The 23,161-nt window shown below is 40.2% G+C and overlaps 1 protein-coding gene across 2 annotated transcripts in view; it reads left to right on the top strand.

The window, feature by feature from the left end:
- The first annotated feature begins 2,159 nt into the window (after window positions 1-2,159).
- The window catches only part of LOC126162322 (P2R1A-PPP2R2A-interacting phosphatase regulator 1), a 60,594-nt gene continuing 39,592 nt past the window's right edge, over window positions 2,160-23,161 (top strand). The window contains exons 1-2 of one of the 2 annotated variants that reach the window (XM_049918747.1): window positions 2,160-3,082; window positions 9,847-9,937. In XM_049918747.1, the coding sequence (XP_049774704.1) occupies window positions 2,979-3,082; window positions 9,847-9,937 (195 nt within the window). In that variant the 5' untranslated portion in view covers window positions 2,160-2,978. The remainder of the gene's footprint in view (window positions 3,083-9,846; window positions 9,938-23,161) is intronic. The other variant, XM_049918746.1, reaches the window with a different exon arrangement.

Below are 23,161 nucleotides of genomic sequence, written 5' to 3' on the forward strand. Positions count from 1 at the left end.
TAGGAATAAATGTAGTGGAATTGGAGGCAGTGCCCATATTCTCCACAATAATATATCAAGAGCTGCTAGAGTCTTAACAGACGACATTGAAATAATCATCATGAAAATATTTAATTATTTTTCGATATACGCAGTAAGGACAGAGAAGCTGAAAGAGTTCTGCTTACACATTGATGTTTGTCATCAGACTCTTCTATCTCACTCAAAAAGAATATGGCTGTTGTTAATTCCCACAGCTGAGAGAGTTCTTAAGCTTTGAATTCCATTAAAACATTTTTTACGCTGAAGACAGGCCACCTAAAATAATTTCAGATTTTTTTCTGTAGTCAAATTGGTGAAATTCACTTCATGTTTCTGCATTCAAACCAGGCTCTGTTTGAAAAAAATATAAAAAGTTTGGAGAAGAATAAAGTCTCTATAACTGAAATCAGAAATGTATTAATTGACACTCAAAGATGCCTGAATGAAAGGAAGACTGCCAATTTTATTGGCGTGAAGACTAAGATGAATCCAAACAAATTAAAGAAAGAGAACCCTAACCAAGAAATAATTAATTTGATTTCGAAAATTGAGGGAGAGACAATGGCTTTCTATACCATAACATTTGTTACTTAGAGAAACGGACTATTTCTTTTAATAAATATAAATTATCTGATTAGATGACGCTATCTAAAACTCCAAATTATTTGATGATTGAAAATACTATTATATGCCTGCATAAATATGTTGTGAATATTTCGGGCGACAATTGTTTTCAGGAATGTATGTATCTGAAGAGCTTTTTAGAAAGTAAGTGGGACTGGGAAGAATGGAAGTCTAAGCACTCTGTGGAAGAAAGGTGGATTTACTTTCCTAACGAAACCGAAAATCCTGAACGTAAATGCCAACTGCTAAGATATGCGAGTATTTGTTTTCTATTCGCGCACACAACACCACTGTAGAAAGAGCATTTTCGCTGTTGTCGGTCCAGAGGACTGGTGAAAAAAATCGACTGCTGCCAGGGACTGTGGAATTAGTTTTACAGTGCCAGTTTGACTATGTACGAGCTGACTTGCTTGGAATTTTATAAATAAGTAATACGTGAAATTTTATTAATACGTAAAAATTGCTGAAGAATGGGAAATTTTCTGAAAAATATGTTTTACCAACTACTTCTGCTGCAACAAACTCCATGTGTTCTAAATAAAAAGTGATTATATTAAACACATTTTTTCCTTCATTCCTATACTCTGATCTCAGAGTGTCCCGATGAGATCCCAGCTAGATATGACAATCCTATCCTCTCCACACAAAATTGGAGACTATATTCATCACAGTATACTATAATTTCCAGTGTCAGAATTATTGAAAGGAGAGCTCACTTAGATATGTGTATCATAAGCTTGTGGAATCTAGGCAGTCCTATAAAAGGATCTGTTATCCATGTCTACATATAAAATAAAATTAGTAATATATTAGTTCTGAGTACAAATTAACAATTGTCTTACTGATGGATCGTGTGGGCAGCCTTCAGCATCCACTGGAGTCGGCGCTTAGGTATGGTGCACACTTCGCATAACTGACTAGGGCTGCACCTGATTAAAACACGATACTCCTCCATAAAGGCTACAACCGCCACAATGAAAACTTGGGCAGCTTTGCAGAAAAGTTCAGATTTTTACTTTTTAGCTGTGGCAAATCTTTACTCAGTACCTCGAACGTGGCTTTGTCTGTACTTTAGCCTTTAGAGATCCCAAATAGTGTCATTGTGTAAAAATAGGTCATAAACCACTATTTTGAAAAAGACTAAGATGTATGAAATAGGTCCGTTTGTCTAATCGAGTTAATTGGAAAGAAAAGCCCAGTGGGACATCCTGATAGGTAAAAACGGTGCGCAGTTTCCCAGTCTACTGTTCCGAAATTCAGGGAACGTATCTGCATTGAAACTTAAGGCAACCGAAAAAAGTTTACAGTGCGTTAATGTAAGGCTCGTTTTCATAATCTTCATGGACCAAAAATAATTCCCATTAGACAGGAAGTCAGAGTAGCAAAATATTATACTGGATTTGGTTTTCTAAAATATTCAATTTGAAACGATAGGCACGTTTCATATTTTTTTTTTTTTTTTTCTGGCGAGGAAGCGTTTCATAGCTCTTTGTGGTCCTCCAGAGAATTGTTAACAGACCGGCTGTTAAGGGCGCCGTCAGTATAATTGTCGCAGTCAGGCGTTCCGTTCTACCATTGCTTTTTTCTAAATTTTACTTGAATAACAAACTTAGATTTTGCAACGAAGCGTACACAAATCTACATTTTCCAGAATGTTAAATTTGACATTAGCTATACAGATACATAAACTGGCGTTGAATCGTAACCGACATATTTAGAGTTGAATCAACCCAAATTTAGTGCCACGCTTTGTGATCACCTGCTAGCAAAGATCTATTGGTTTTTTCGTCACACGAAATAAAAATTGAGTTTTCTAACAATTTTCGGATATCATTTGTGATCGAAAGGGCTTGATGTTCGTGACGGAGCAAACTCACCTACGACGAAAGATCTAGTGTTTTTACAGACTGGATAGTATCAGGAAGGGGGCAATAGGATGAATAGTTTTGCTTTTATAGTTGAATTCCGGCGATAAAAAAATAATTCGTAGATACTTACATGAAAACGATCGCTTAAACCATTAGCAGCGAGTATAATATTTACAATACATCAGTAAAATGTGGTTACTGAGGAGAAGCCGATTACTTGGGTTGCGACGTGATAGAGTTAGATTGTGTTTTACGTGTTAATGAATGGTGATACCTAATGCAAATTAGTTTGTACAGTTAGTTTCACCTTAAAGAGGCTGTTTTTGTAGTACCTGTGTGCTTAACTCTGGTAAATAAGTAAAATTATTAGTTAATTCAGTACTTGACGGAGGTCGGTCTAATGCTGTGAACAAATGCTAGAAGTTCTAGGTGTCGATGGGCTATGTTTTGTGATATTATAAAAACATGGATGTTGATTCACCAGTTAGTTTAAAAAGATCTAGCAGCGCTCCCATGATAAATGAATTGAACACCACAATGTCGGCAGCATCCACAACATCGTCTGCAAGGTGAGTACCGTTCACTCCTCTCATGATATTTCGTACCTAAATGTTGCCCTGGTTGAAAAGAATCGTCAGTATCACGTATACTGTAGGTACGTATAGCACAATGCTCCCCAAGATATTTGTTTAGAAATTGACTCCAGTCACTGCATCAACAGATTAAGAAATTAATTATTTAACGTTAAAATTATACGCATTAGACAGATAATGCTAGTGTAAACGGATTACAGGTAAACATCTTTACCATGGTTTTAACAGAAAAGTTGTACTACCAAGAAATATAATTAATTACTTACTTACTTTTGTCAGGTGTAATGATAAAGGTTTTTGTAATTGTGTTTATAAATTAATAGATATCAGTAACCATAAAGGATTTCTGTAATTAGTCTGGTGCACAAAATAAACAGTCACATCTTGAATTCATGTGTTATATGAGCCTGACATTTCTGTAATCAAATACACAACTTAGTCATAACTTATTTTATTATCTAGATTTATACTAAAAGTGATCTTGCACGACATTAACATTCAGAATAATGTTTCATTTTACTAGGGACAAGTATTGTGCACTACTATTTAACATCTCATTAGGAGTTTGTGGAGTGGTCATTCTTCATGTGGGATGTACATTGAGAGGGCAAATTATGCATTTTATGGACAGACTTCTAGCACACATTATTTTGAGTAAGAGAAAGCTATCTGCTGCCCTTCATGCCAGTAAATGTAATTTACTGAACAAGTAGATATACAGAAGAATATCTTTCAGGAGTTCTGTAGTTTTCACATTACATGATCACATTGCCAGTGACATTTCTAAATATAATGCTAGAAGGAGAAATGATTTATATTGTCCACTACCCAGCCATATGTAGCACAGAAAGGAGTGAGGTATTCAATCATTAATATCTGTGAGTACTCACCCATTGATATTAAAAATTTACTGAATGATAAAATTAACTACCAACACAAGGTTGAAATTGTGATCCATGAGACATGCAAATAATTAACTATATGTAGAGTTAAAGAGTTCCCAGGCTCATATTAAATGACATACTGTCAGCAGTCACCTGTTGACATACAATTTAATCCTAATCACTGGTTTTTAGCCTGGTTCTGAACATCAGCTAATGATCTTACATGACTGTAAACTTTAAAGGGATAAATACATTGAAATTTAGATTAAGCAAATTATTTACAAGGCATAGGCAATGGGTCACAAATTATTGTATTAAAACACATTTTTAACTAGCGTTACAAAAACACGCTCTCTCTCTCTCTCTCTCTCTCTCTCTCTCTCTCTCTCTCTCTCTTTCTTTCTTTCTTTCTTTCCTTCCTTCCTTCCTTTTTAAGTGAGAAGGTTTGTTTTGACACAGCTCTACATGGTAAGATATTCTGTGCGAGCCTCTTCATCTCTGCATAATTGCTGCAGGCTACATCCTCTTGAACCTGCGTACCGTATTCAATCTTCGGTCTTCCTCTACAATTTGAGCTATCAAACATCCCACCGTTGCGAAACAGACGAACAGACAATAGCTTGCTACTTCAAGTGATCCCTACTTTTAGTAAAGTTGTTCACTGGATTTCTTTTCTTTCCAGTTCGATTCCGTACTCCATCATACTTCATCATTAGTTACTGATATGCCCAGCCAATATTTGTCATTCTTCTATAGCACCACTGCTGCTGTTCTCTTCTTGTGTGAGCAATTTATTGTTCCATTTCACTTCTACACCAGACTACACTCCAAACAAATACTTTCAGAAAAAGTGGTGTTAACAGATTTATGTTATTCAGAAAATTTTTTCTCGATATTGCCATTCGGTGTTTGACATTCTCTGTACTCCATCCATTGTCAGCTATATTGAAGCTCAAATAGCAGGATTCATATACTGCTTTTGATGTATCCTTTCCCAGTGTGATTCTGTTATCATCGTTTAATTTAATTTGACTACGTTCAGCTATACTTATTTTATTTTTGCGGATGTTTATCTCATAACATCTTTCCAAGGCATTATCCACTCCCTTCAACTGCTCTTCAGTCCTTTGCTCTCTCTGAGACTGTTACCTGTTGCTCCCTGTACTTCATCCATTTAACCTTCAGAATTTCAAATTGTGTATTCTAGTCAACATTGCCAATAGCATTCTCAGAATCCATTATGGGAGATAAATTGGGTTACCTTCTTCAGTCTATCTCCTAAGATGAGGCACTAGGTCACTATTGCTTTGCTTATTCCTACATTTCTTGGTTCAAATGGCTCTGAGAACTATGGGACTTAACACCTACATTTCTCCTGAACTGAAATGGATTTTTGTCAAGATCGGCTTCTACAGGTTTTTCATTCTTCTGTAAATAATTCAAGTTAGTACTTTGCAACCATGACTTACCTATTAAACTGATAGTACAATAACATTCAGAGCTTTCAGTACTTGTTTTCTTTAGAATTGGGATTATTACAGTCTTTCATTGTTCATTCATTACAAATAAAAAACTACTAGGTACACTTATGTTAAATAATAGAAAAATCTCTAACTTCCGTTACTTGAAAAAATCTCTAATAAATATTTTGGTGCATTTGTGCTTCTATTTTCTACATCAACTTGAGAAACGCAAAAAGGGGTCACTATATATTATTTGCCAAGAAAGAAACCTTTATGGATTATACAGAAAATATGTTCATTTTGTTAGTGAATAATATGTAAAATACCTTTTCCCACAGAGGAAAAATTTGTATAAGAGTATAACAAAAATTAACGCAAAGAAAGGTGAACTTCGTAACTAGAAAGGAGGATAGACCAGTACTAAACATGACGCTGGGTGGGGAACAGCTGAAAATGTGGAAAGTATAAAGTACCTTGGGAGTATAATTTGTGGGAAAGTGGAAGACCAACAGAGGTAAATGAATGTAAGTCAAGCTGATAACTTCATGATATCTACAAACAAGTGAAATGAAGTTTTTGAGATGTTGGATTGGTTTAACAGAAATGGAAAAGATGAAATATTAGGGAGATAACATATGAAAAATCCCAACAAGAGAAGACTGAGGAGGAAAAATTAAAATTGGAAGGTTATGTGAAGAGAATGCATGAGATGAGGATGCGTAGAAAGTTGCATGAACTGGAGGAGAACAAGAGACCAAGGGGAGGGCCAGGGGACAAGTGGCTGAAAGGAGTGGGACAAAGCCTTCCACAGAGTCTAGAGGAATGGGCCAGAGTGTGACAGGAAAGTGATGGAAGACTAGAGAAGATTGAGTGACTTGTATTCCAAGCAGATCCTGCCAGTGATGCAGTGATTGAAAACTGTAGCAAGAGGTGATGGTGGTGATCTTAATTTGCTTATGAGTGGAAAAGTTGTCACAGATGGCACCAAAAGAAATTAGTCCTTACAGTGTGAACAATATTAGTAAAATTGATAATAATTTATGAAATAAATAGGAAGAAAATCTATCCTCCATTCCAGCTTTCTCGGTATGAAAAATGAATGTTACTTTGCAGCAAAGTGTGCACTGTTTTTCAGAATTTGCAACATTAAAACTGTATAGTGGACCAGGACTCAATCTGAGCACAGGTGTCTCTTCATACCTGGATAACTCATTTGGTTAGGGTATTGCTTACAGAAGGCAAGGTGCTATATTCCATTTTCTACTGTGACACAAGATTTTAATTTCTCAGGAAGTTTCAGTCTTTAAGTGTTGGTTTAGCCTTACAAATGACTGGTAAAATATTTTACTCCTCAGAATGCGATGCGAACAACGAGGCATCTTTCATGACAGAATGAGCTTGCTGAAAAAGATTGAAAAATTAAGTGGTCATTAACCACAAAAATTTGTTTGAAGAAAATAGTGTCATATTAGGCACAGCACAGTTGCAGGTGGTATTCCGTTGCCTTCAATCGCGTAAAGAACTCTAAATCGTGACATTACCTGCATTTTCACAAACCTAAAATATATTTGTATGCAAATTCAGTGTTTCGTGGTTATTGTCCAAGTCTTTAGACAGTCAGACAGCTACTACCCATCAAGCTTTGTGAAAGCGAACTTTGATAGACTCATTTTATTTTCAGACTTTCTTTATGGTATATTGCTTCCTATAATTTTATTTGGACCAAATAGTATTGAAATGATTACTTGCAGTAAAATAAAACTACCATTGCTCACTATTTTCTCAGAAGACTGAAGCCTATAATGGCTTAATTTCATACTGGTTCTCATCAGAAGTCATGAAAGGGCAGAAGTAAGTCTTCTAACACAGTTGTTTTGATTTGATGTTACATTAGTGGTCATATACTTTGTGTTCTGTGTACAATTTGATCTAATATAGAATGGTAATGTGAGCTCTGATGTTGAAAATGTGAGTTCTTGAACTGTGTTTTTCACAAAAAAGTAATTGTTATTACTAAATGCCAGGGTTTCAACCATGTATTTTTTAAATTTTTGTCACCCTGTGTATTTTTAAGTATTTATAATTCAAAGTTCACTGCATAGTATGGCTTGGATAATGAGACATATTCGTTCCTAGTTGTGATCTTTGTCCAGTGACGCAGGAAACATCCAACAAATATCATAAACAGTGTGGCAATTATAACGTGATATTAGTGGCATGGTTTTTTCAAACGGGCTACAGAACAGTCTGTCACCATAACCAAGTTTTTTTGCTTTCACATTTGTTGGCTTCCCTAATGACAGTTACCTTCTAACATTACCTAGACTCTGGGCTAAGTTAAAGATCAGTTTGTCACAGCAACCCAGTTTTTAGTTTTCATTATCCTTGGCTTAATTAACTAATGACTAAACTGTGAAGATACATACACATTAGTCATTAATAGTATGTCACAGATCAAAGCCAATAACTAGTATTGAATATTCCTCTTGAGCTGTATAGTGCTTATTTTGTCTAATTTCTGCTACAGATATATTTGTTGTGCCATTTTCATGTAATTTGTACAGGCATTTGATTATTAGAATGTACACTTTTCAATTGTTAAATTATATTTTATGAAACCCAATTAGGTCTAACATCTTTGTGCTTTTGTTTTAGAAGCAGTTTTTAAATGACTATTTCAGCATCTTCCAACCACTCTCCCTCTGCTCACCCAGTTAAATAAGGTTGTTTCTAGAACTCTTAATCTACGAGACAATCTGTGAACTTCATTGGCCCTATATCAAATGACTTTCGGTTTTGCACACTAGTTTTTGTTACTATAATTAATACACCTTTATGAAGTACAGTTTCTCTGTTGTATTAGTCTATTAACATAATCCAGATGTAGTTTTATGTATTGATAACTAGAATAGTTTTTATTCGTGTCATTTGATTGCTACTTCTTTGGTAAATAATGAGCCATAAGCAAATGGATTGTAATTTGACTGAAAGAGCACAAGGTAATGTTAACATAACATATGATGGAAAGCAAGTGAAGAAGGCTACAAAAACACATGTTTTAATCACATTTATCTCCAACTGCTGATTAGTTTCTGTTCTAGAAACTCTTTTTTAATGCTGCCAGCAGATAGTGGTAAGCATACTAGATTAAAAGAATATATGCATCTATACATCTCTTACCCCCTCCCCACTTGTCCAGTCATGCCTAGAAGCCACGAAGCAAAGCTGTACAACCATTGCCAGTTCAGATTCAGATTTTCTGTGGTTTCTGTAACTACTTAAGGCAAGTGCCAGGGGTGGTTCCTTTGAAGAGGATGTGGCAGATTTCACTCCCGTCTTGAGGTTACACTCAGTCTCTGATGGCCTTATCATGATCATGAGAAAAAAAGTTTCTTTTCCATTATGTAATTCTTATTTTCGGGATGTACTTTTTACTTGAACACAGAAATCACTAGCATATTGATAATGAGTGCCTCTTAGGTGACATACATTTCTATCCTGTCCATTCATGTTTTTTTGTTATCTTATGCTTTTCTATCAGTTGGAATTCCTAATTGATTGGTCAGTTTTGACATGTTTTATTATCTACCCCTCTTACATAATCTACTGTATTTATATTTATCTATCACTTTATATCTTTTTCATTGTCCTATTAGCCTGTGGAAATAACAGTAGCCTACACACCAATAAGAAAAATCAGTAATATACTTCATTATTTAGTTTGTGATCATTGGAAAGTAAATGCAGAGTGAACTTAAGGGACTGATCATTTCATTATTGATAGAACTAACAAACATGAAATTGCTTCAAGACAAAGCCACAAAAACTTTACATTTTTGTAAAGTCAAACCAAACAGCTACTTATCTCATTAACCAGAAAATAAGGCGTCCTAGAGAGTTACCGAGTTTAATACGCCCACCATTGGGCAGTTCACCAATAGTCACATGCCCTGATTCCCCAAGACACTTTGGAGGGACATGTTGACACGTCAGTCAACACATACAAAATTTCTCCTCCTTCCCCCCTGCTAGTACTGGTAATGAAAGTTTCTTCTATCAGCATATTTAAAACTGGCTAAGTCTGATACTTATACCAACTAATTAGAAATTATGCAACAACAGTTTTACAGAGCTCTGGTAAGGTTGCTGGGTGCTTTGCATGTAGTTAGAAATGAGGACAAGTTAACAAATTGAAAACTCACTAAATATGTTTGGACAGAAGAGCTGTAAATACTTAATACTCTTTCACACAATAAAGGGGTCTTTAATGATTACTTTCTTACACTGCTCGTGGTCTACAGCTTCCAGGTTAACTAATTCTTGTTGCTTCAAAAAAGTAAATTGGACCATTTTGTGAGCATTAATCAAACTTTTCTCTCTTTGTGTTTAATAGGGATTCTGGCCCATTTGGCAGCATATTTTCAGCGGGCCAGCCCAGGACACGTCGTTTCAGCGCAAGTTTCAGTCCAGTACATAACATGAGTGTAAGTATTTTATGGGTGCACCAGCAATGCAGACTATTTGGTGATACAAAAAATAAATATTTGGAAAATATATCAGATTGCTGAAGTAATTGTTTTATGTCTGATGGAGATTATTTTTGTTTGCTGGATTTGGTACTGAGATATTTAGTATTAGGAAGATTCATTTTGCGTAATGCACAGGCCTAGAGTGAACATTTCATATATTTTGCTTTCATTTGCAGTACACCAAATAATTGTGCCATTTTCTCTCTCGTGCTAGACTTAAATGCCCAACTGTTTGGGAATTATTTAGTGTAATAGAAATTACAGAGATAATCACGTTTTGCATATAAATTTACATAACTATTAGAGGAATGTTCACATTTACGCACACTAAAAAACTAACACAATGATATGAAGAAACAATTTTCACCTCACAGAACTGAACATGGGGGCATTAGTGTTTTATTTGTGGACTGTTTCAGGGAGGAAGTGATATGGATGATGATGGGGGACCTCAGAAACATTGACATAGTGGTTTTAAGCTAATTTGGGAGGAAGTGATGAGACTGGGAACACGAGAGAGAGAGAGAGAGAGAGAGAGAGAGAGAGAGAAAATGAAAAAAGAGCAACTAATGGGGTAAGAAAAGTGGAAGTGATAAATCACAAATGTGAAAAATAGAATAAAACAGAAAAACATGAATAACGAAGGTTGTAGAGAAGTGAGCTGGAAAGTGGAAACAGGGCAGACAAAAATGGAAGTCATTAGATTGGGAGAGGTTTGAGGGAACAAGTAATAGGGGAAGTTAGAGGATATTATGGAAGAACAACTTCCAGCCACACGTTTCAGATGTAAGAAAGAGGGATCCAATTGACATAGATCATGTAACTACATGGTAAGAGGAGCAATGCTGTACCAGCTTCATGTTCCACAACTCAATGGCGCAGCACCATTTTGCAGTCAGTTTGTAAACAACTAGTTTGGCATTCATTTTTGTCTATAACACTCTTACCACAACTGCAGTAGGAAGTGGTGGTAGAGTTTATTGGGCAATTCTTGCATCAGGCTCAAAGATAGGACTGCAACCTTTGATAGTAAATCTGAGAAGAGGTATATAAGAGTGGACTAAGATATTACATAGCTAATAATGGCAAATTAAATGTCACCTTGCGATGTGTGGGAAAGAGTTCAAGGAATTCATCATTTAAGACTACAGTGATAGGCAGTCAAAGCACTGTAGAATTTAGTTCAGTTGTTAATCCAACATATTATTAGATTATTAGGAGAGAGTATCTCTGTGGCTATGGTGCTTTGGAGAGGTTAATATAAGCATAAAAAAAGAGTTGTTTATGACGTAAGTGAAATGCACACTTTTTGTCCTCAAGGATTATAGTGGGACCTTCAGCATATTTCAGTAGGTGTTATATACTGTTAAAGTTGCACTATCTTTGGGCACTGAGGTTAATGTTTTGATTAGGAAGAGCATTGGCCACTTTCAGATAGATAAACCGATGGTAGTTTCAGGGATTAGTTATAAAAGTTCTGTCCATAATCAAATATTGCTCCCAATACAGAGAAATTGTCTGTTAGAACATAGTAGTGCATTACGATCTTGCACTGCACCCTTCAGCTTGCTCAGTCAGTCCAGTGATAATGGACTGTCCTTACACTCTACCATAAAGTGTTATGTACAAAAGTGAATAAATACAAACCATTCTGTGAAACAGAGACTTTTTTAACTGTCAGATGCTGATAAAAATCATCATGCATGTCTTTGAATGGCATGAAAGACATTCTGAGGACAAGGACTGTGCGGAATTTGACAACAGACGGTTAGCTTTATATACTATCTAGGAGAATGTTGCAAAAGTCGGAGAAGAAAGACAGAAGATTTAGTGTCTGTGGTGCTGCTGAAATTTTGCGTTTCAATAGATAAAGTGCTCAAAACGCTTTAACTGAGGAATTGAACATAAGGAACTAGACTACAAAAAATGATGCCAAAAGATTTGTCTGGTGAATGAAAGGAATGGAGAAAGTAAGTTTATTCTTATCTTTGGACTGTATTGATGAATAGCCCAGTTTTCTTAAAGAGTTTCATAACAGTTCATGAGACATGGCATTTTACATGTATTCCAAGAAACAACTAGCAATCTTGCTAAATATTTCATGCGTGCAATGTAACCACTTTGATTCTCTGTGCTACCTCTGAGCTAAGAACACTCATTGTAATTAACTGTTGTGTTGTGTGTTTAAGTAAATTGCACTTTGACGCAATGTAAGGTGACTCCAAGTATCTAAATCGCGCCAGAACGATCACATCACACGCTGGAAAAATTTAACTGTGCGCCAGAACGATAAAATGCATCATATGTAAATTTTTGCGTCAATCTTCCCATGCAGAATCACTTGTAAGCAACTGTATTTTTTTAATCAGTGCTTACCATGAAAAGTGCTGACTTAACAGTGGCAGATGTGATCTGTAATCATTTCGGTGAAACTTCTGCCCTTCTTGTCAGATGATGCAGTACTGTGATTTGTCCAACTTGAGAGCCAATTTGTTTTGGCCCACATCACCATTGCTGGAAACCAATAATAAGTACTTGGTGGCTGCACTTAGTGAGCAAATTGCTACGGAAATATTAGATTCCTAGCTTTGCCGCCAAGCACTGAAAAATAAAAATACACCTCTATGAAGCACGTGCTTGTCCTACTCAGAAGCTAAGTGACTTGAAAAATTGTTTTGCACTGAAGAACTCTGCAACTGCACACAATCTCAACTACTTCATCATCTTCACACGTTGGCAGGCAATGCAGTTAACAATGATATTCCGCAGAGTATTTGGCTATTGTGGTTAGCTGCAAATGCGCAAAAAATACTTACTGTTTGCTCTAGTGACCTTGGCTCTCTCACTCAAATTGCTGACTGAGTAGGAGATATGTATCCCTCAACAAGCGGTGCAACTGTCTCTGTCAAAACAGAGACTTCTTTGGAAGCACTGCAAACAGTATCTGAAGTGTCGGAGCAAGTTGTCGTCCTATAAACATGGTGCTCCACATGTGCATTGCAGCAGCAATTCTGTTCCAGCAGGAACAATCATTTATCCACCAGGGAGAATTTCTCCTGGTATCACAAAAAATTTTGAGCTGAAGCTCAGCGGAGTTGACAAGGGAAGCGTCTCTGGAATCATGAGTGACGCGACTGATTTCAGAAAGGACAGTGATCAACTGAAGGCTCTAATAAACAGTAATTTCTCATTGACACAAGTGCTGATCTCTTGGTTTACCCCTCTTCCATGGCAGAATACTGATGGCAATCACCTGTATACTGCAAATGGGTTACCGTTGAGACTTAATGGCTGCATTGACTTACAACTAAATTTCAAATTTTTGCTTGAATTCATATGGAAATTCATTGTTGTTGATGTGCTGTACCTGATGTTGGAGCGAATCCCTTATCTTTTTACAGTCTACAGTCTCCTCCTGCATCTTCAAATTCAATTCCTAGTTGAGTCTACAACATAGTTGTTTAGTCACAGGCACCTATGCCATGCCAAAAATGCTGGCATGAAACTGATTACAGGTGAGTCACCCTCCAATGATATTCACACATTGACTTGTTGTCTGCATCCAGAGAAACTAAAGACCTCAAAGCAAGAGTTCTCGTTTATTTTAACACAAGAGATCTGTCACTCTTCAAATATTAGCTAGGCCTCTGCACTCCAAATAATTAGTGGAGAAGAATAACGGCTGGCACTCAGGTGGGGACTGTCATCAGCTTAAAGTCAGAACAGTACCTAATTGTTATCTTGTGCCACATGTCAAAGACTTTGGTATGCACATTCATCATAAGACTGTCTTCTCTACAATTGACCTCATCCATGCTTTTTATCAGCTACCAGTAGTGTGGGAGGAAATACCCAAAACTGCTGCTTGCGCTCAATTCGAATTTTATGAATTTGTGCGATTTCATTCAGACAGTGCAGTGCCACTCAAACTTTCCAGCACTTCATGGATGAAGTATACAGAGACTTAGAGTTCTGTTAAATCTACTTTGATGATTTGCTTTTAATGTCACCTTGTGAGACAGAGCATCTAGCACATGTGCAGCAAATATTCATTGTGCTACAAGAACATGATTTAGTGATTAATCTGAAGGGAAAAAAAAATTGTAGGGGGTACCCTTCCTGCACACAAGGACCCCTGCTATGTCAAGACAGAGTGGAAGCTATTTCTCAGTATTCCCAACCCAGTGCAATGCAAGAATTACATCATTTCTTGGCTTTAACAAACTTTGGAGACTTTTGTGTGCAATCTTGCCTTGTTGCTAGCACTCTCAGTAAAATGCTAAAACGTCTGCCTAAACCTGGAGGTATGCTACAATAGACTAATAAAAAGAAATTAATATATCCTTGGCCAAAGTGGAAGCTGCAACTGCAGAAGCTGCATTATTAGCTCATCTTCTTCCTGAATAACATCTGGCGATTATGGTAGACTTTCCATCAGCTGCAGTCGGAGCCATGTTACAACAATGTGTGCAAAACAGAAATTTTAACTTTCACAAGCAAATTGATCAATGTAAGTTAGGAGCTCTATGTAGCAAATACCTCTGTCAGAAAGTTAAAGTGCATGATTGAAGGTAGACATTTTACACTTCTCACGGACACTAAGTCACTTGTTTGCTTCCTGTCAGAAGCCAGACAAGGCATCACCATGCCATTTACAGTGTCTGGACTTCATTGCCCAATTTACTATTGATAATCAGTGTTCCTCGTCATTTCGCTACTGATCTGGGCAACCAGTTAGTCGTCTCTTTTTAAAGCACTATCTGCACTGCTAGGTATGAGCTATGTTTGAACCTGTGCCAACTACGCCACTCCTAATGGTTTTATGGAACAACTTCATCGGCAGTTAAAGGCTTCATTTAGATCCCATGCTACAGAGCATTGGACTGACAGCCTAATTGTTGTCTACTAAGCCTCTGAACAGCCTTCGAAGGAGATCTCGGTGCAACAGTGTGTGGCCAGACACGTTGATTTTCAGGAGACTTTGTTACAGATGCGTCAAACAGTATTATTGAAGACTTGGATTTTGTGTAAAATCTTCACTGATCCATAAGTGTTGTCCTGTGATTTCCAAAGAAAATTCTGCTCAACAACCATTTGTTTCCTGTGATTGTCATGCAAACACATTTTTGTTGGGCATGGTATTATTAGAAAACCTGTCCAACCCCCATACAATTATGCATACACAGTATTGGTACACCATGACAAAACATTTGATAACAATGGATCTTTAGTCACAATATCCATTGGCAGACTAAAGCCAGCCTTCAGATCGAGTTAACACTGAGGCGCTAGGCCTACATATGTGTAGTTCTACAAGAACGCCGGACACAACTATTCTTCACTGCCAGTAACCATGCCACACAATTTGTTTTGGGCAGTGCAACGCATATATTTCAACCCAGTATACCATTGACAAAGGGGGGGGGGGGGGGGATGATGTGGACAGTGAATCATATGAATCATATGCTAAATGTTTCATGTGTGATTCTGCGAGCTGCCTCTGAGCAAAAAACAAAGTATAGACATAGACGTTCTCAGCAGTCTGATTATATTTACTCACTGTAATTAACCATTAAATTTTGCACCTAAATGAGTTGCCTGTACACGACATATTGTCGTCTTCAGAAGTACAGGGAAAAAAAACTACACAAGAGTTCTCTTCAGTTGAAACTTCCAGGCTCAGAGGCTGTGGCGATGTATAAAATTTTCATCTGCGGCAGACATTTTCTGAGGTCGTCCGGCTACTGCCACTGAGGCTCCAGGTACTCTTGCATGTATAGAGGGCACCACCATTCGTCACGTAATGCTGACAATATGCCTATCCTTGGAAGGCGTCAACACACAAATAAACACAAACATACACACAAAACTCTAGCTTTCGCAACCAACGGTTGCCTCGTCAGGAAAGAGGGAAGGAGAAGGAAAGACAAAAGGATTGGGTTTTAAGGGAGAGGGTAAGGAGTCATTCCAATCCCGGGAGCGGAAAGACTTACCTTAGGGGGAAAAAAGGACAGGTTTACACTCGCACACACACACATATCCATCCACACATACACAGACACAAGCAGACATTTGTAAACGTGGAATGTTTCCCTCTATTATAATTATATATATATATATATATATATATATATATATATATATATTTTTTTTTCAACTTTAAAACTTCCTCTTTTCTATTAAAATTATTATGGTGTTTGTGAGTCTGTATTGCTTCGCTATACATGCGTGCATGATAATGGGATGTTCGTGCTAGAATGCTTGTCTCATTAAGTTTAATTTCATGGTTCCCATCTCAAAAAACATGCTCTGCTATGGCCGATTTTTAGATGTGTCCTAAGCGACAGTTTCTTTTATGTTTGGCTAAGCGGGTGTTTACACTTCTTTTCGTTGTTCCAATATGTACTTGTCCACAACAGCGTGGAATTTTGTATACCCCAGGTGTTGCTAGGGGGTGTCGGGCGTCTTTTGCAGTTCTTAAATATTCTTAATCTTCTTAGTGGGTCTGAAGATTGTTTCGATCCCATACCTGGCCAGACCTTTCCCGATACGGTCTGTGACTTTATTAATGAACGGTAGGTAATCTTTTCCAGTAGGTGACCATTGTTGCTCTTCACTTCTGGCTTCTTTTCTTCATTGATGGAGGGCTCGATCAATTTCCTTGCTGGTATATCCGTTTTTCATGAAAGCTGACCGTAAGTGATTTAATTCATCTTGCAAGTAAGCCGTCTTGCAGATTTTGTTGGCTCTGTCCACCAAGGTTTTCGTGACACCTCTTTTTTGCCTAGGATGATGGTTTGATTCCCTGTGGAGGTATTGATCCGTGTGAGTGTTCTTTCTATATACCTTGTGGCCCAGCGTCCTATCCACCCATTTAATTACCGACACATCCAGGAAACTGAGTTGGCCATTGCTCTCTTTCTCCTTCGTAAACTGTACCTTCGGGTCAATACTGTTCAGATGCACCAAGAAGACACGCAGCTCCTCTCTGTCCGCCGCTCGTGGTCTCGCGGTAGCGTTCTCGCTTCCCGAGCACGGGGTCCCGGGTTCGATTCCCGGCGGGGTCAGGGATTTTCACCTGCCTCGAGATGACTGGGTGTTTGTCTTGTCCTCATCATTTCATCATCATCCAGGAAAGTGGCGCAATTGGACTGAGCAAAGATTGGGCGCTGATAACCACGCTGTTGAGCGCCCCACAAACCAAACATCATCATCATCACGCAGCTCCTCTTCACCATGAGTCCACATACAAATGTGTCATAAACATAGCGGTACCATTTAGCTGGCTGTTTACTGGCAGTCTGCAGCGCTCACTGTTCGAAGATCTCCATAAATAAATTAGCAACAGCTGGGATGAGAGGGCTTCCCATCGCCACCCCATCTATCTGTTCATAAAACTCATTGTTGTACTGGAAATAAGTTGTCATCAGGCAGTGTTTAAGTAAAGCCACTATGTCAGTTGGAAAAATATCTGCTATATATGAAATAGCTTCGTTTACAGGCACCATGGTAAACAATGACACTACATTGAAGCTCACAAGAATATCACTTGGGCTGACGTTAATCTCCCTCGGTTTTTCAATAAAATTAACAGAGTTTTTAATGTAACTGTCCATTCGTCCAATGTATGGTTGCAGCAAGCAGGTGAGATATCTGGCCACCTCTTGTGTTGGAGATCCTATAGCACTCTCAATCGGTCTCATTGGGACCTGTGGTTTATGTACTTTTGGGAGTCCATATAGTCTGGGTGGATAAGATTCCATTTTGTGGAGTTGTTTTTTATCATCCGAAGAAAGAGAAGATTGTTTTATCAGTTTATTGGTATTTCTCAAAATTTTGGTTGTAGGATCCATCTGAAGTTTTTTATACATAGTGGGATCCAAAAGGTCACTATCTTCTTGTGATAATCTTCAGTGTTCAGCAAAACTGTAGCATTTCCTTTGTCAGTTGCAAGTACAATAATGTTCTTATCTGCATTGATCTCCCTCAGTACCCTCCTTTCCACTTGAGACAAATTGCTGGTAGGTGGTTTCGCTTGGCGTAATATCCTGGCTGTTTCAGTCCTGATTTCATCCACGGAATGCTATGATAACAAATGGATTCCTGCCTCCACATTCGCTATAATGTCCTCTGTGGGAACCTATAGTGGCGTGACTGCAAAGTTGCTTCCTTTTGATAGAACTGAATGTTCCTCTTTTGTTAATTCTCACCCAGACATGTTAATCACAGTTCGTGATTTGCCAACAACTGATGTTTCACTTCTACCATTCTGTAGACCATCAAATTTCCTCTTCTGCCTATTAGTTGCCATTTCTGCACTGAGCTCCATGGTCCTAAACGTTAGTCAGTCCACCTTACTCCAGTCATAACACTGCAATATGTTACTGATATATAAATGGAAATATAACAGCTTACTGCTAGTTGCTGCTAGTTCTCGCCGCATCTGGTGAATTCATTCCTGTAGCATGCGGTTGTAAATAAGGTTCGCTTCCGCCGAGTGAAACATTCTCCTCGCCTTCAGAAACTTCGGCACTGTTGCAGTGTAGCAGGAAAGTAAGCGTACACAGATGCTGTGCTTTCTTCTTGCGCAGTCCCTCCAGTTGCCGACCAAAACTGACATTTCCTCCCAGTAGAGGCATTTAATCATACAATATAAGCTTTCATGGCTGGTGTTGTCTTCAGTTGAAACTTCCGGGCTGAGAGGCCATGGTTGATGTATAAATGAGACAAGTGTTCTAGCACAAACATCCCTTTATCGTGTGCGCATGTATAGAGGAGCAATAGAGATTCACAAACACCATAATAATTTTAATAGAAAAGAGGAAGTTTCAAAGTTGGACAAAATATGGATGTCGACGTTGCGCCAGCAAAATGACAATCGATTACTCTTAATCGAGAATGATGACACCTTCGAAAGATAGGCATACCGTCGTCATCACGTGACAAATGGTGGTGCCCTCTATGCACTCTATAAATGGGAGAGTGCCTGGAGCCTCAGTGGCAGTAGCCGGACATCAGGCTATTTACAAATCTCTCATGATCTGTCAGATGCATATACAAAGCAAAAATATCATTTTAATTGCCTTTTAGTTGAGTGCAGGTGCTGTTTCTTGTTTGCTTACAAGAGTATATTTTGTGTAGGTCAATCTTTCATGAGTACTGCATCTGGTTGATTATTACTTGCTAACTAATCAGTTACTGGCACCTGTCATGGCTGTATTGCTACCTAGTTCCTCAAACTGCCATTGTTTACCGATTTTGGGCTGCTGCTGTCAAACTGAATCATTGGTTAGTATATTGCTTTCAACATTAGTGGGACCCCCCAGGGGGTCCACAACTCTTTTGTGGATACGTGCGTAGCGAGCACGGGACCTCGAGCTAATGTGGCCTTCCTTCCTTTCCGGGCTGCATACCTTCCCTTTCCGCATCCTTCCCCATCCCTATCTTCGCCCCTCGTCCCCTCACCTCTGGCTCTTTCCTTTCCTTTCTCCCCATCTGGGAGTATGGTTTGTGCCTACGTCCGGAGACGGACGCTCGTAAATGTACTGCATTCTTCGCCTTCCTTGCTTTTATGTCTTCTTCCTTCCTTTGTCCTTCTCTTTTCCTTACCTCTTCTCTTTCCCTTTTCTCCGCTGCGGCGTTTGAGACGTCTCTTCTTTCCTTTCCCTTTCTCTTTCTTCCTCCCTGTGCGTGTCTGAAGGCCGACCCACGCCTTTTGTGCGTAGCCGGTGACGGGGTAACGCGTAATTCCCCTCCCCGGGTAGACGGGTAGGACACGTACGTACCCCCTGGTAACGGCCAGGCCCAGGGAGGGGTGATTACCCGAGCTGATACCTTCCGAAAGTGCTGATTGGTCCCTCCGTCCGTTTGTCGGGATGTGTGACCTGAGGTGTGAACAATCACCTAAGGTGGGAGTGCCCTCAGAGAGGCCCCCCACAAGGGAGGAGCGCGCCATTGGAGATGCCGGTAATCATGGGGAATTCTTCCGCAATGGTTTCCTCACCTTCCACTATGTCTGCTCACAAACGTAAGTATACTGAGTCTCAGCCACAGACGATTCTTCCAGCGTTGCCACAGTTCCTTGTTGTTTCTCGGTCTGATGAAGGTCACGACTTCTCCACGGTCAACCCTTTCATTATTCAGAAAGGTGTCGACGCAATTGCAGGTCCTGTAAAGTCTTGTTCCAGATTACGGAATGGCACCCTGTTGTTAGAAACACACAGTGCCCTCCAGGCACAAAAATTGCTGCGTACTTCTCTGCTCCACACCTTCCCTGTCCGGGTGGAACCGCACCGTACCTTAAATTCCTCGCGTGGAGTCGTTTATACACGCTCCCTCGATGGATTGTCTGACGAAGAAATTCAGCACTATCTGTCTGACCAGGGCGTAACGGCAGTTCATAGAGTTATGAAACTGGTTGACATGAACATCATTCCAACCCGCACTGTCTTCTTGACATTTGACAAAGTTCAACTCCCATCGAAAATCAAAGCAGGCTATGAGATAATTTCCGTTCGCCCTTACGTCCCAAACCCTACGCGTTGCTATCGATGTCAGCGGTTCAATCACACCAGCCAGTCCTGTTCCAATCCGGCCAAATGTGTTACGTGTGGCAAGGATGCCCATGAGGGTGCTTGTCCACCTCCATCCCCTCGCTGCATCAACTGTATGGGCGACCACCCTGCTTCCTCTCGAGATTGCCCCGTTTTTAAGGACGAAAAGCTCATCCAGGAAATAAGAGTGAAGGAAAAGGTGTCGACCTTTGCTGCTCAAAAATTATTCGCCAGTCAACAGCCCACCGTGCCCCAGACAGGAAAATACAGCACTGTCCTTGCTTCTCCTCGGCCAACAAAGGAGGCGGCCACGCAGACTTGCGACCTCACCTTTAGTACCACGGTCGTCAGATCGGCCAGCGCAAAGATCGCCCGTTCAACCTCGCCACTTTCGCCTGCCCACTCTATGGCTCACCCTTCGTCGGGTTCTGCTAAATCTCGAGCCCAAAAGTCAGACGCCAAGTCTTCGAAAAAAGAGCATACTCGTGAAGAGTTTTTACGTACCGTAACTTCACAACCATCGGTTCCTCCTTCATCTAAACATCATACTTCCAAGAAGGCTACAAAGAAACCCAGTTCCTCTCCTTCTCCGCCAAGGCGTGTCCCATCTACAGCACCACCTGGCGGAAATCGCCCTCGGCTGTCTTCTGTGTCGCCGAGGCGCACTGCTGGTGGCCGGTCAACCGGCCGATCGCTGGTGGCAGGAGCTGCTCCTGACCAACCAATGGATCAGGATCTTCTGCCTTCGGCTGAATGCCATTCCATGCTGTCGGTCGCAAGCTCTGAGCAGTCATTGAGTTGACAGCACCCTTGGTCACATTCCTCCATTTTCTGTTCACCCTATGTCCATTATCCACTGGAATATCCGCGGCATTCGAGCCAATCGGGATGAATTGTCGGTCCTCTTACGATCCTATTCGCCGGTCATCTTCTGTCTTCAGGAAACAAAGCTGCGTCCCCATGACCGCTTTGTTCTCCCTCATTTTCAGTCCGTCCGATATGACCTCCCCTCTGTCCCTCTGTTGAAGGCACTCCAGCCCATGGAGGACTCATGATTCTTCTCCATGATACTCTCCATTATCACCCAATCCCCTTAAACAGTTCCTTCCAAGCTGTCGCCGTCCGTCTTTCCCTTTCTGGATACACGTTCTCTCTTTGTACTGTATACATTCCATCATCCACACCAATGGCACGAGCTGATCTCCTTCATCTTCTTGGTCAGCTTCCACCCCCCTATTTGCTGGTTGGGGACTTCAATGCCCACCACCCGCTTTGGGGATCTCCACATCCTTGTCCACGTGGCTCTCTATTGCTAGACGTCTTCCACCAAGCGGATCTAGTTTGCCTAAACACTGGGGTCCCCACATTTTTGTCTGCCTCCACAACAAATTTATCTCATTTGGACCTTGCGGTCGGTACTGTTCCGCTAGCTCGGCGCTTCGAATGGTTCGCCCTTGATGATACACACTCGAGTGACCACTTTCCATGTGTCCTTAGACTGCAGCCTCCACTGCCATATATGCGCTTGCGACGCTGGAAATTTGCCCAAGCCGATTGGACACTTTTTTCGTCTCTAGCGACATTCGATGACCATCGCTTTCCCAGCATCGACGATGAGGTCACACATATTACCTACGTTATTCTTACAGCTGCGGAACGTTCAATACCACGCACCTCCGAATTGCCCCGGCGCCCCCCAGTTCCTTGGTGGAACGAGGCATGCCGTGACGCAATACGTGAGCGGCGACGTGCTCTTCGCATTTTCCGTCACCATCCTACTTTGGCCAACTGTATCCGCTATAAGCAGCTCCGTGCACGATGCCGTCGCGTCATCCGCAATAGCAAGAAGGCAAGCTGGAAATTCTTTATTAGCTCATTTAACACCTTTACTCCCTCCTCGGAAGTTTGGAGTCGGCTTCGACGGTTCTCAGGCGCGCCTAGTTTCTCCCCGGTCTCTGGGCTCACTGTCGCGCATGATACCTTAGTGGACCCCGTCGCAATTTCTAACTCGTTGGGTCAGCACTTTGCTGAGATTTCGAGCTCTTCAAATTACCCGCCAGCGTTTCTCCCGAAGAAATGTGCAGCGGAAGTGCGACATCTTGCTTTCTCCTCTCAAAATCACGAAAGCTACAATACTGTTTTCTCCATGCGGGAACTCCAACATGCCCTCTCTTCTTCTCGCTCCTCCGCCCCAGGACCGGATGGTATCCATGTCCAAATGTTGCTGCAATTATCAACCCATAGTCTGCATTACCTCCTTCGCCTTTATAATCGAATTTGGACCGACAGTACCTTTCCCAGACGGTGGCGGGAAGCTGTTGTCGTTCCCATTCCGAAACCTGGAAAGGAAAAACATCTCCCCTCTAGCTATCGCCCCGTTTCTCTCACGAGTAGTGTCTGTAAGGTTTTGGAGCGTATGGTGAATTACCGTTTAGCTTGGTGGCTGGAATCCCGCAGTCTTTTAACACCAGCCCAATGCGGATTTCGGAAGCATCGTTCTGCAGTTGACCATCTTGTTGCTCTCTCCACTTATATCATGAACAATTTTCTCCGGAAACGCCAAACGGTAGCAATATTTTTCGATCTGGAGAGAGCATACGATACCTGTTGGAGGACAGGCATCCTC

This window comes from Schistocerca cancellata, chromosome 2 (assembly GCF_023864275.1).
Source record: "Schistocerca cancellata isolate TAMUIC-IGC-003103 chromosome 2, iqSchCanc2.1, whole genome shotgun sequence".
NCBI lineage: Eukaryota > Metazoa > Arthropoda > Insecta > Orthoptera > Acrididae > Schistocerca > Schistocerca cancellata.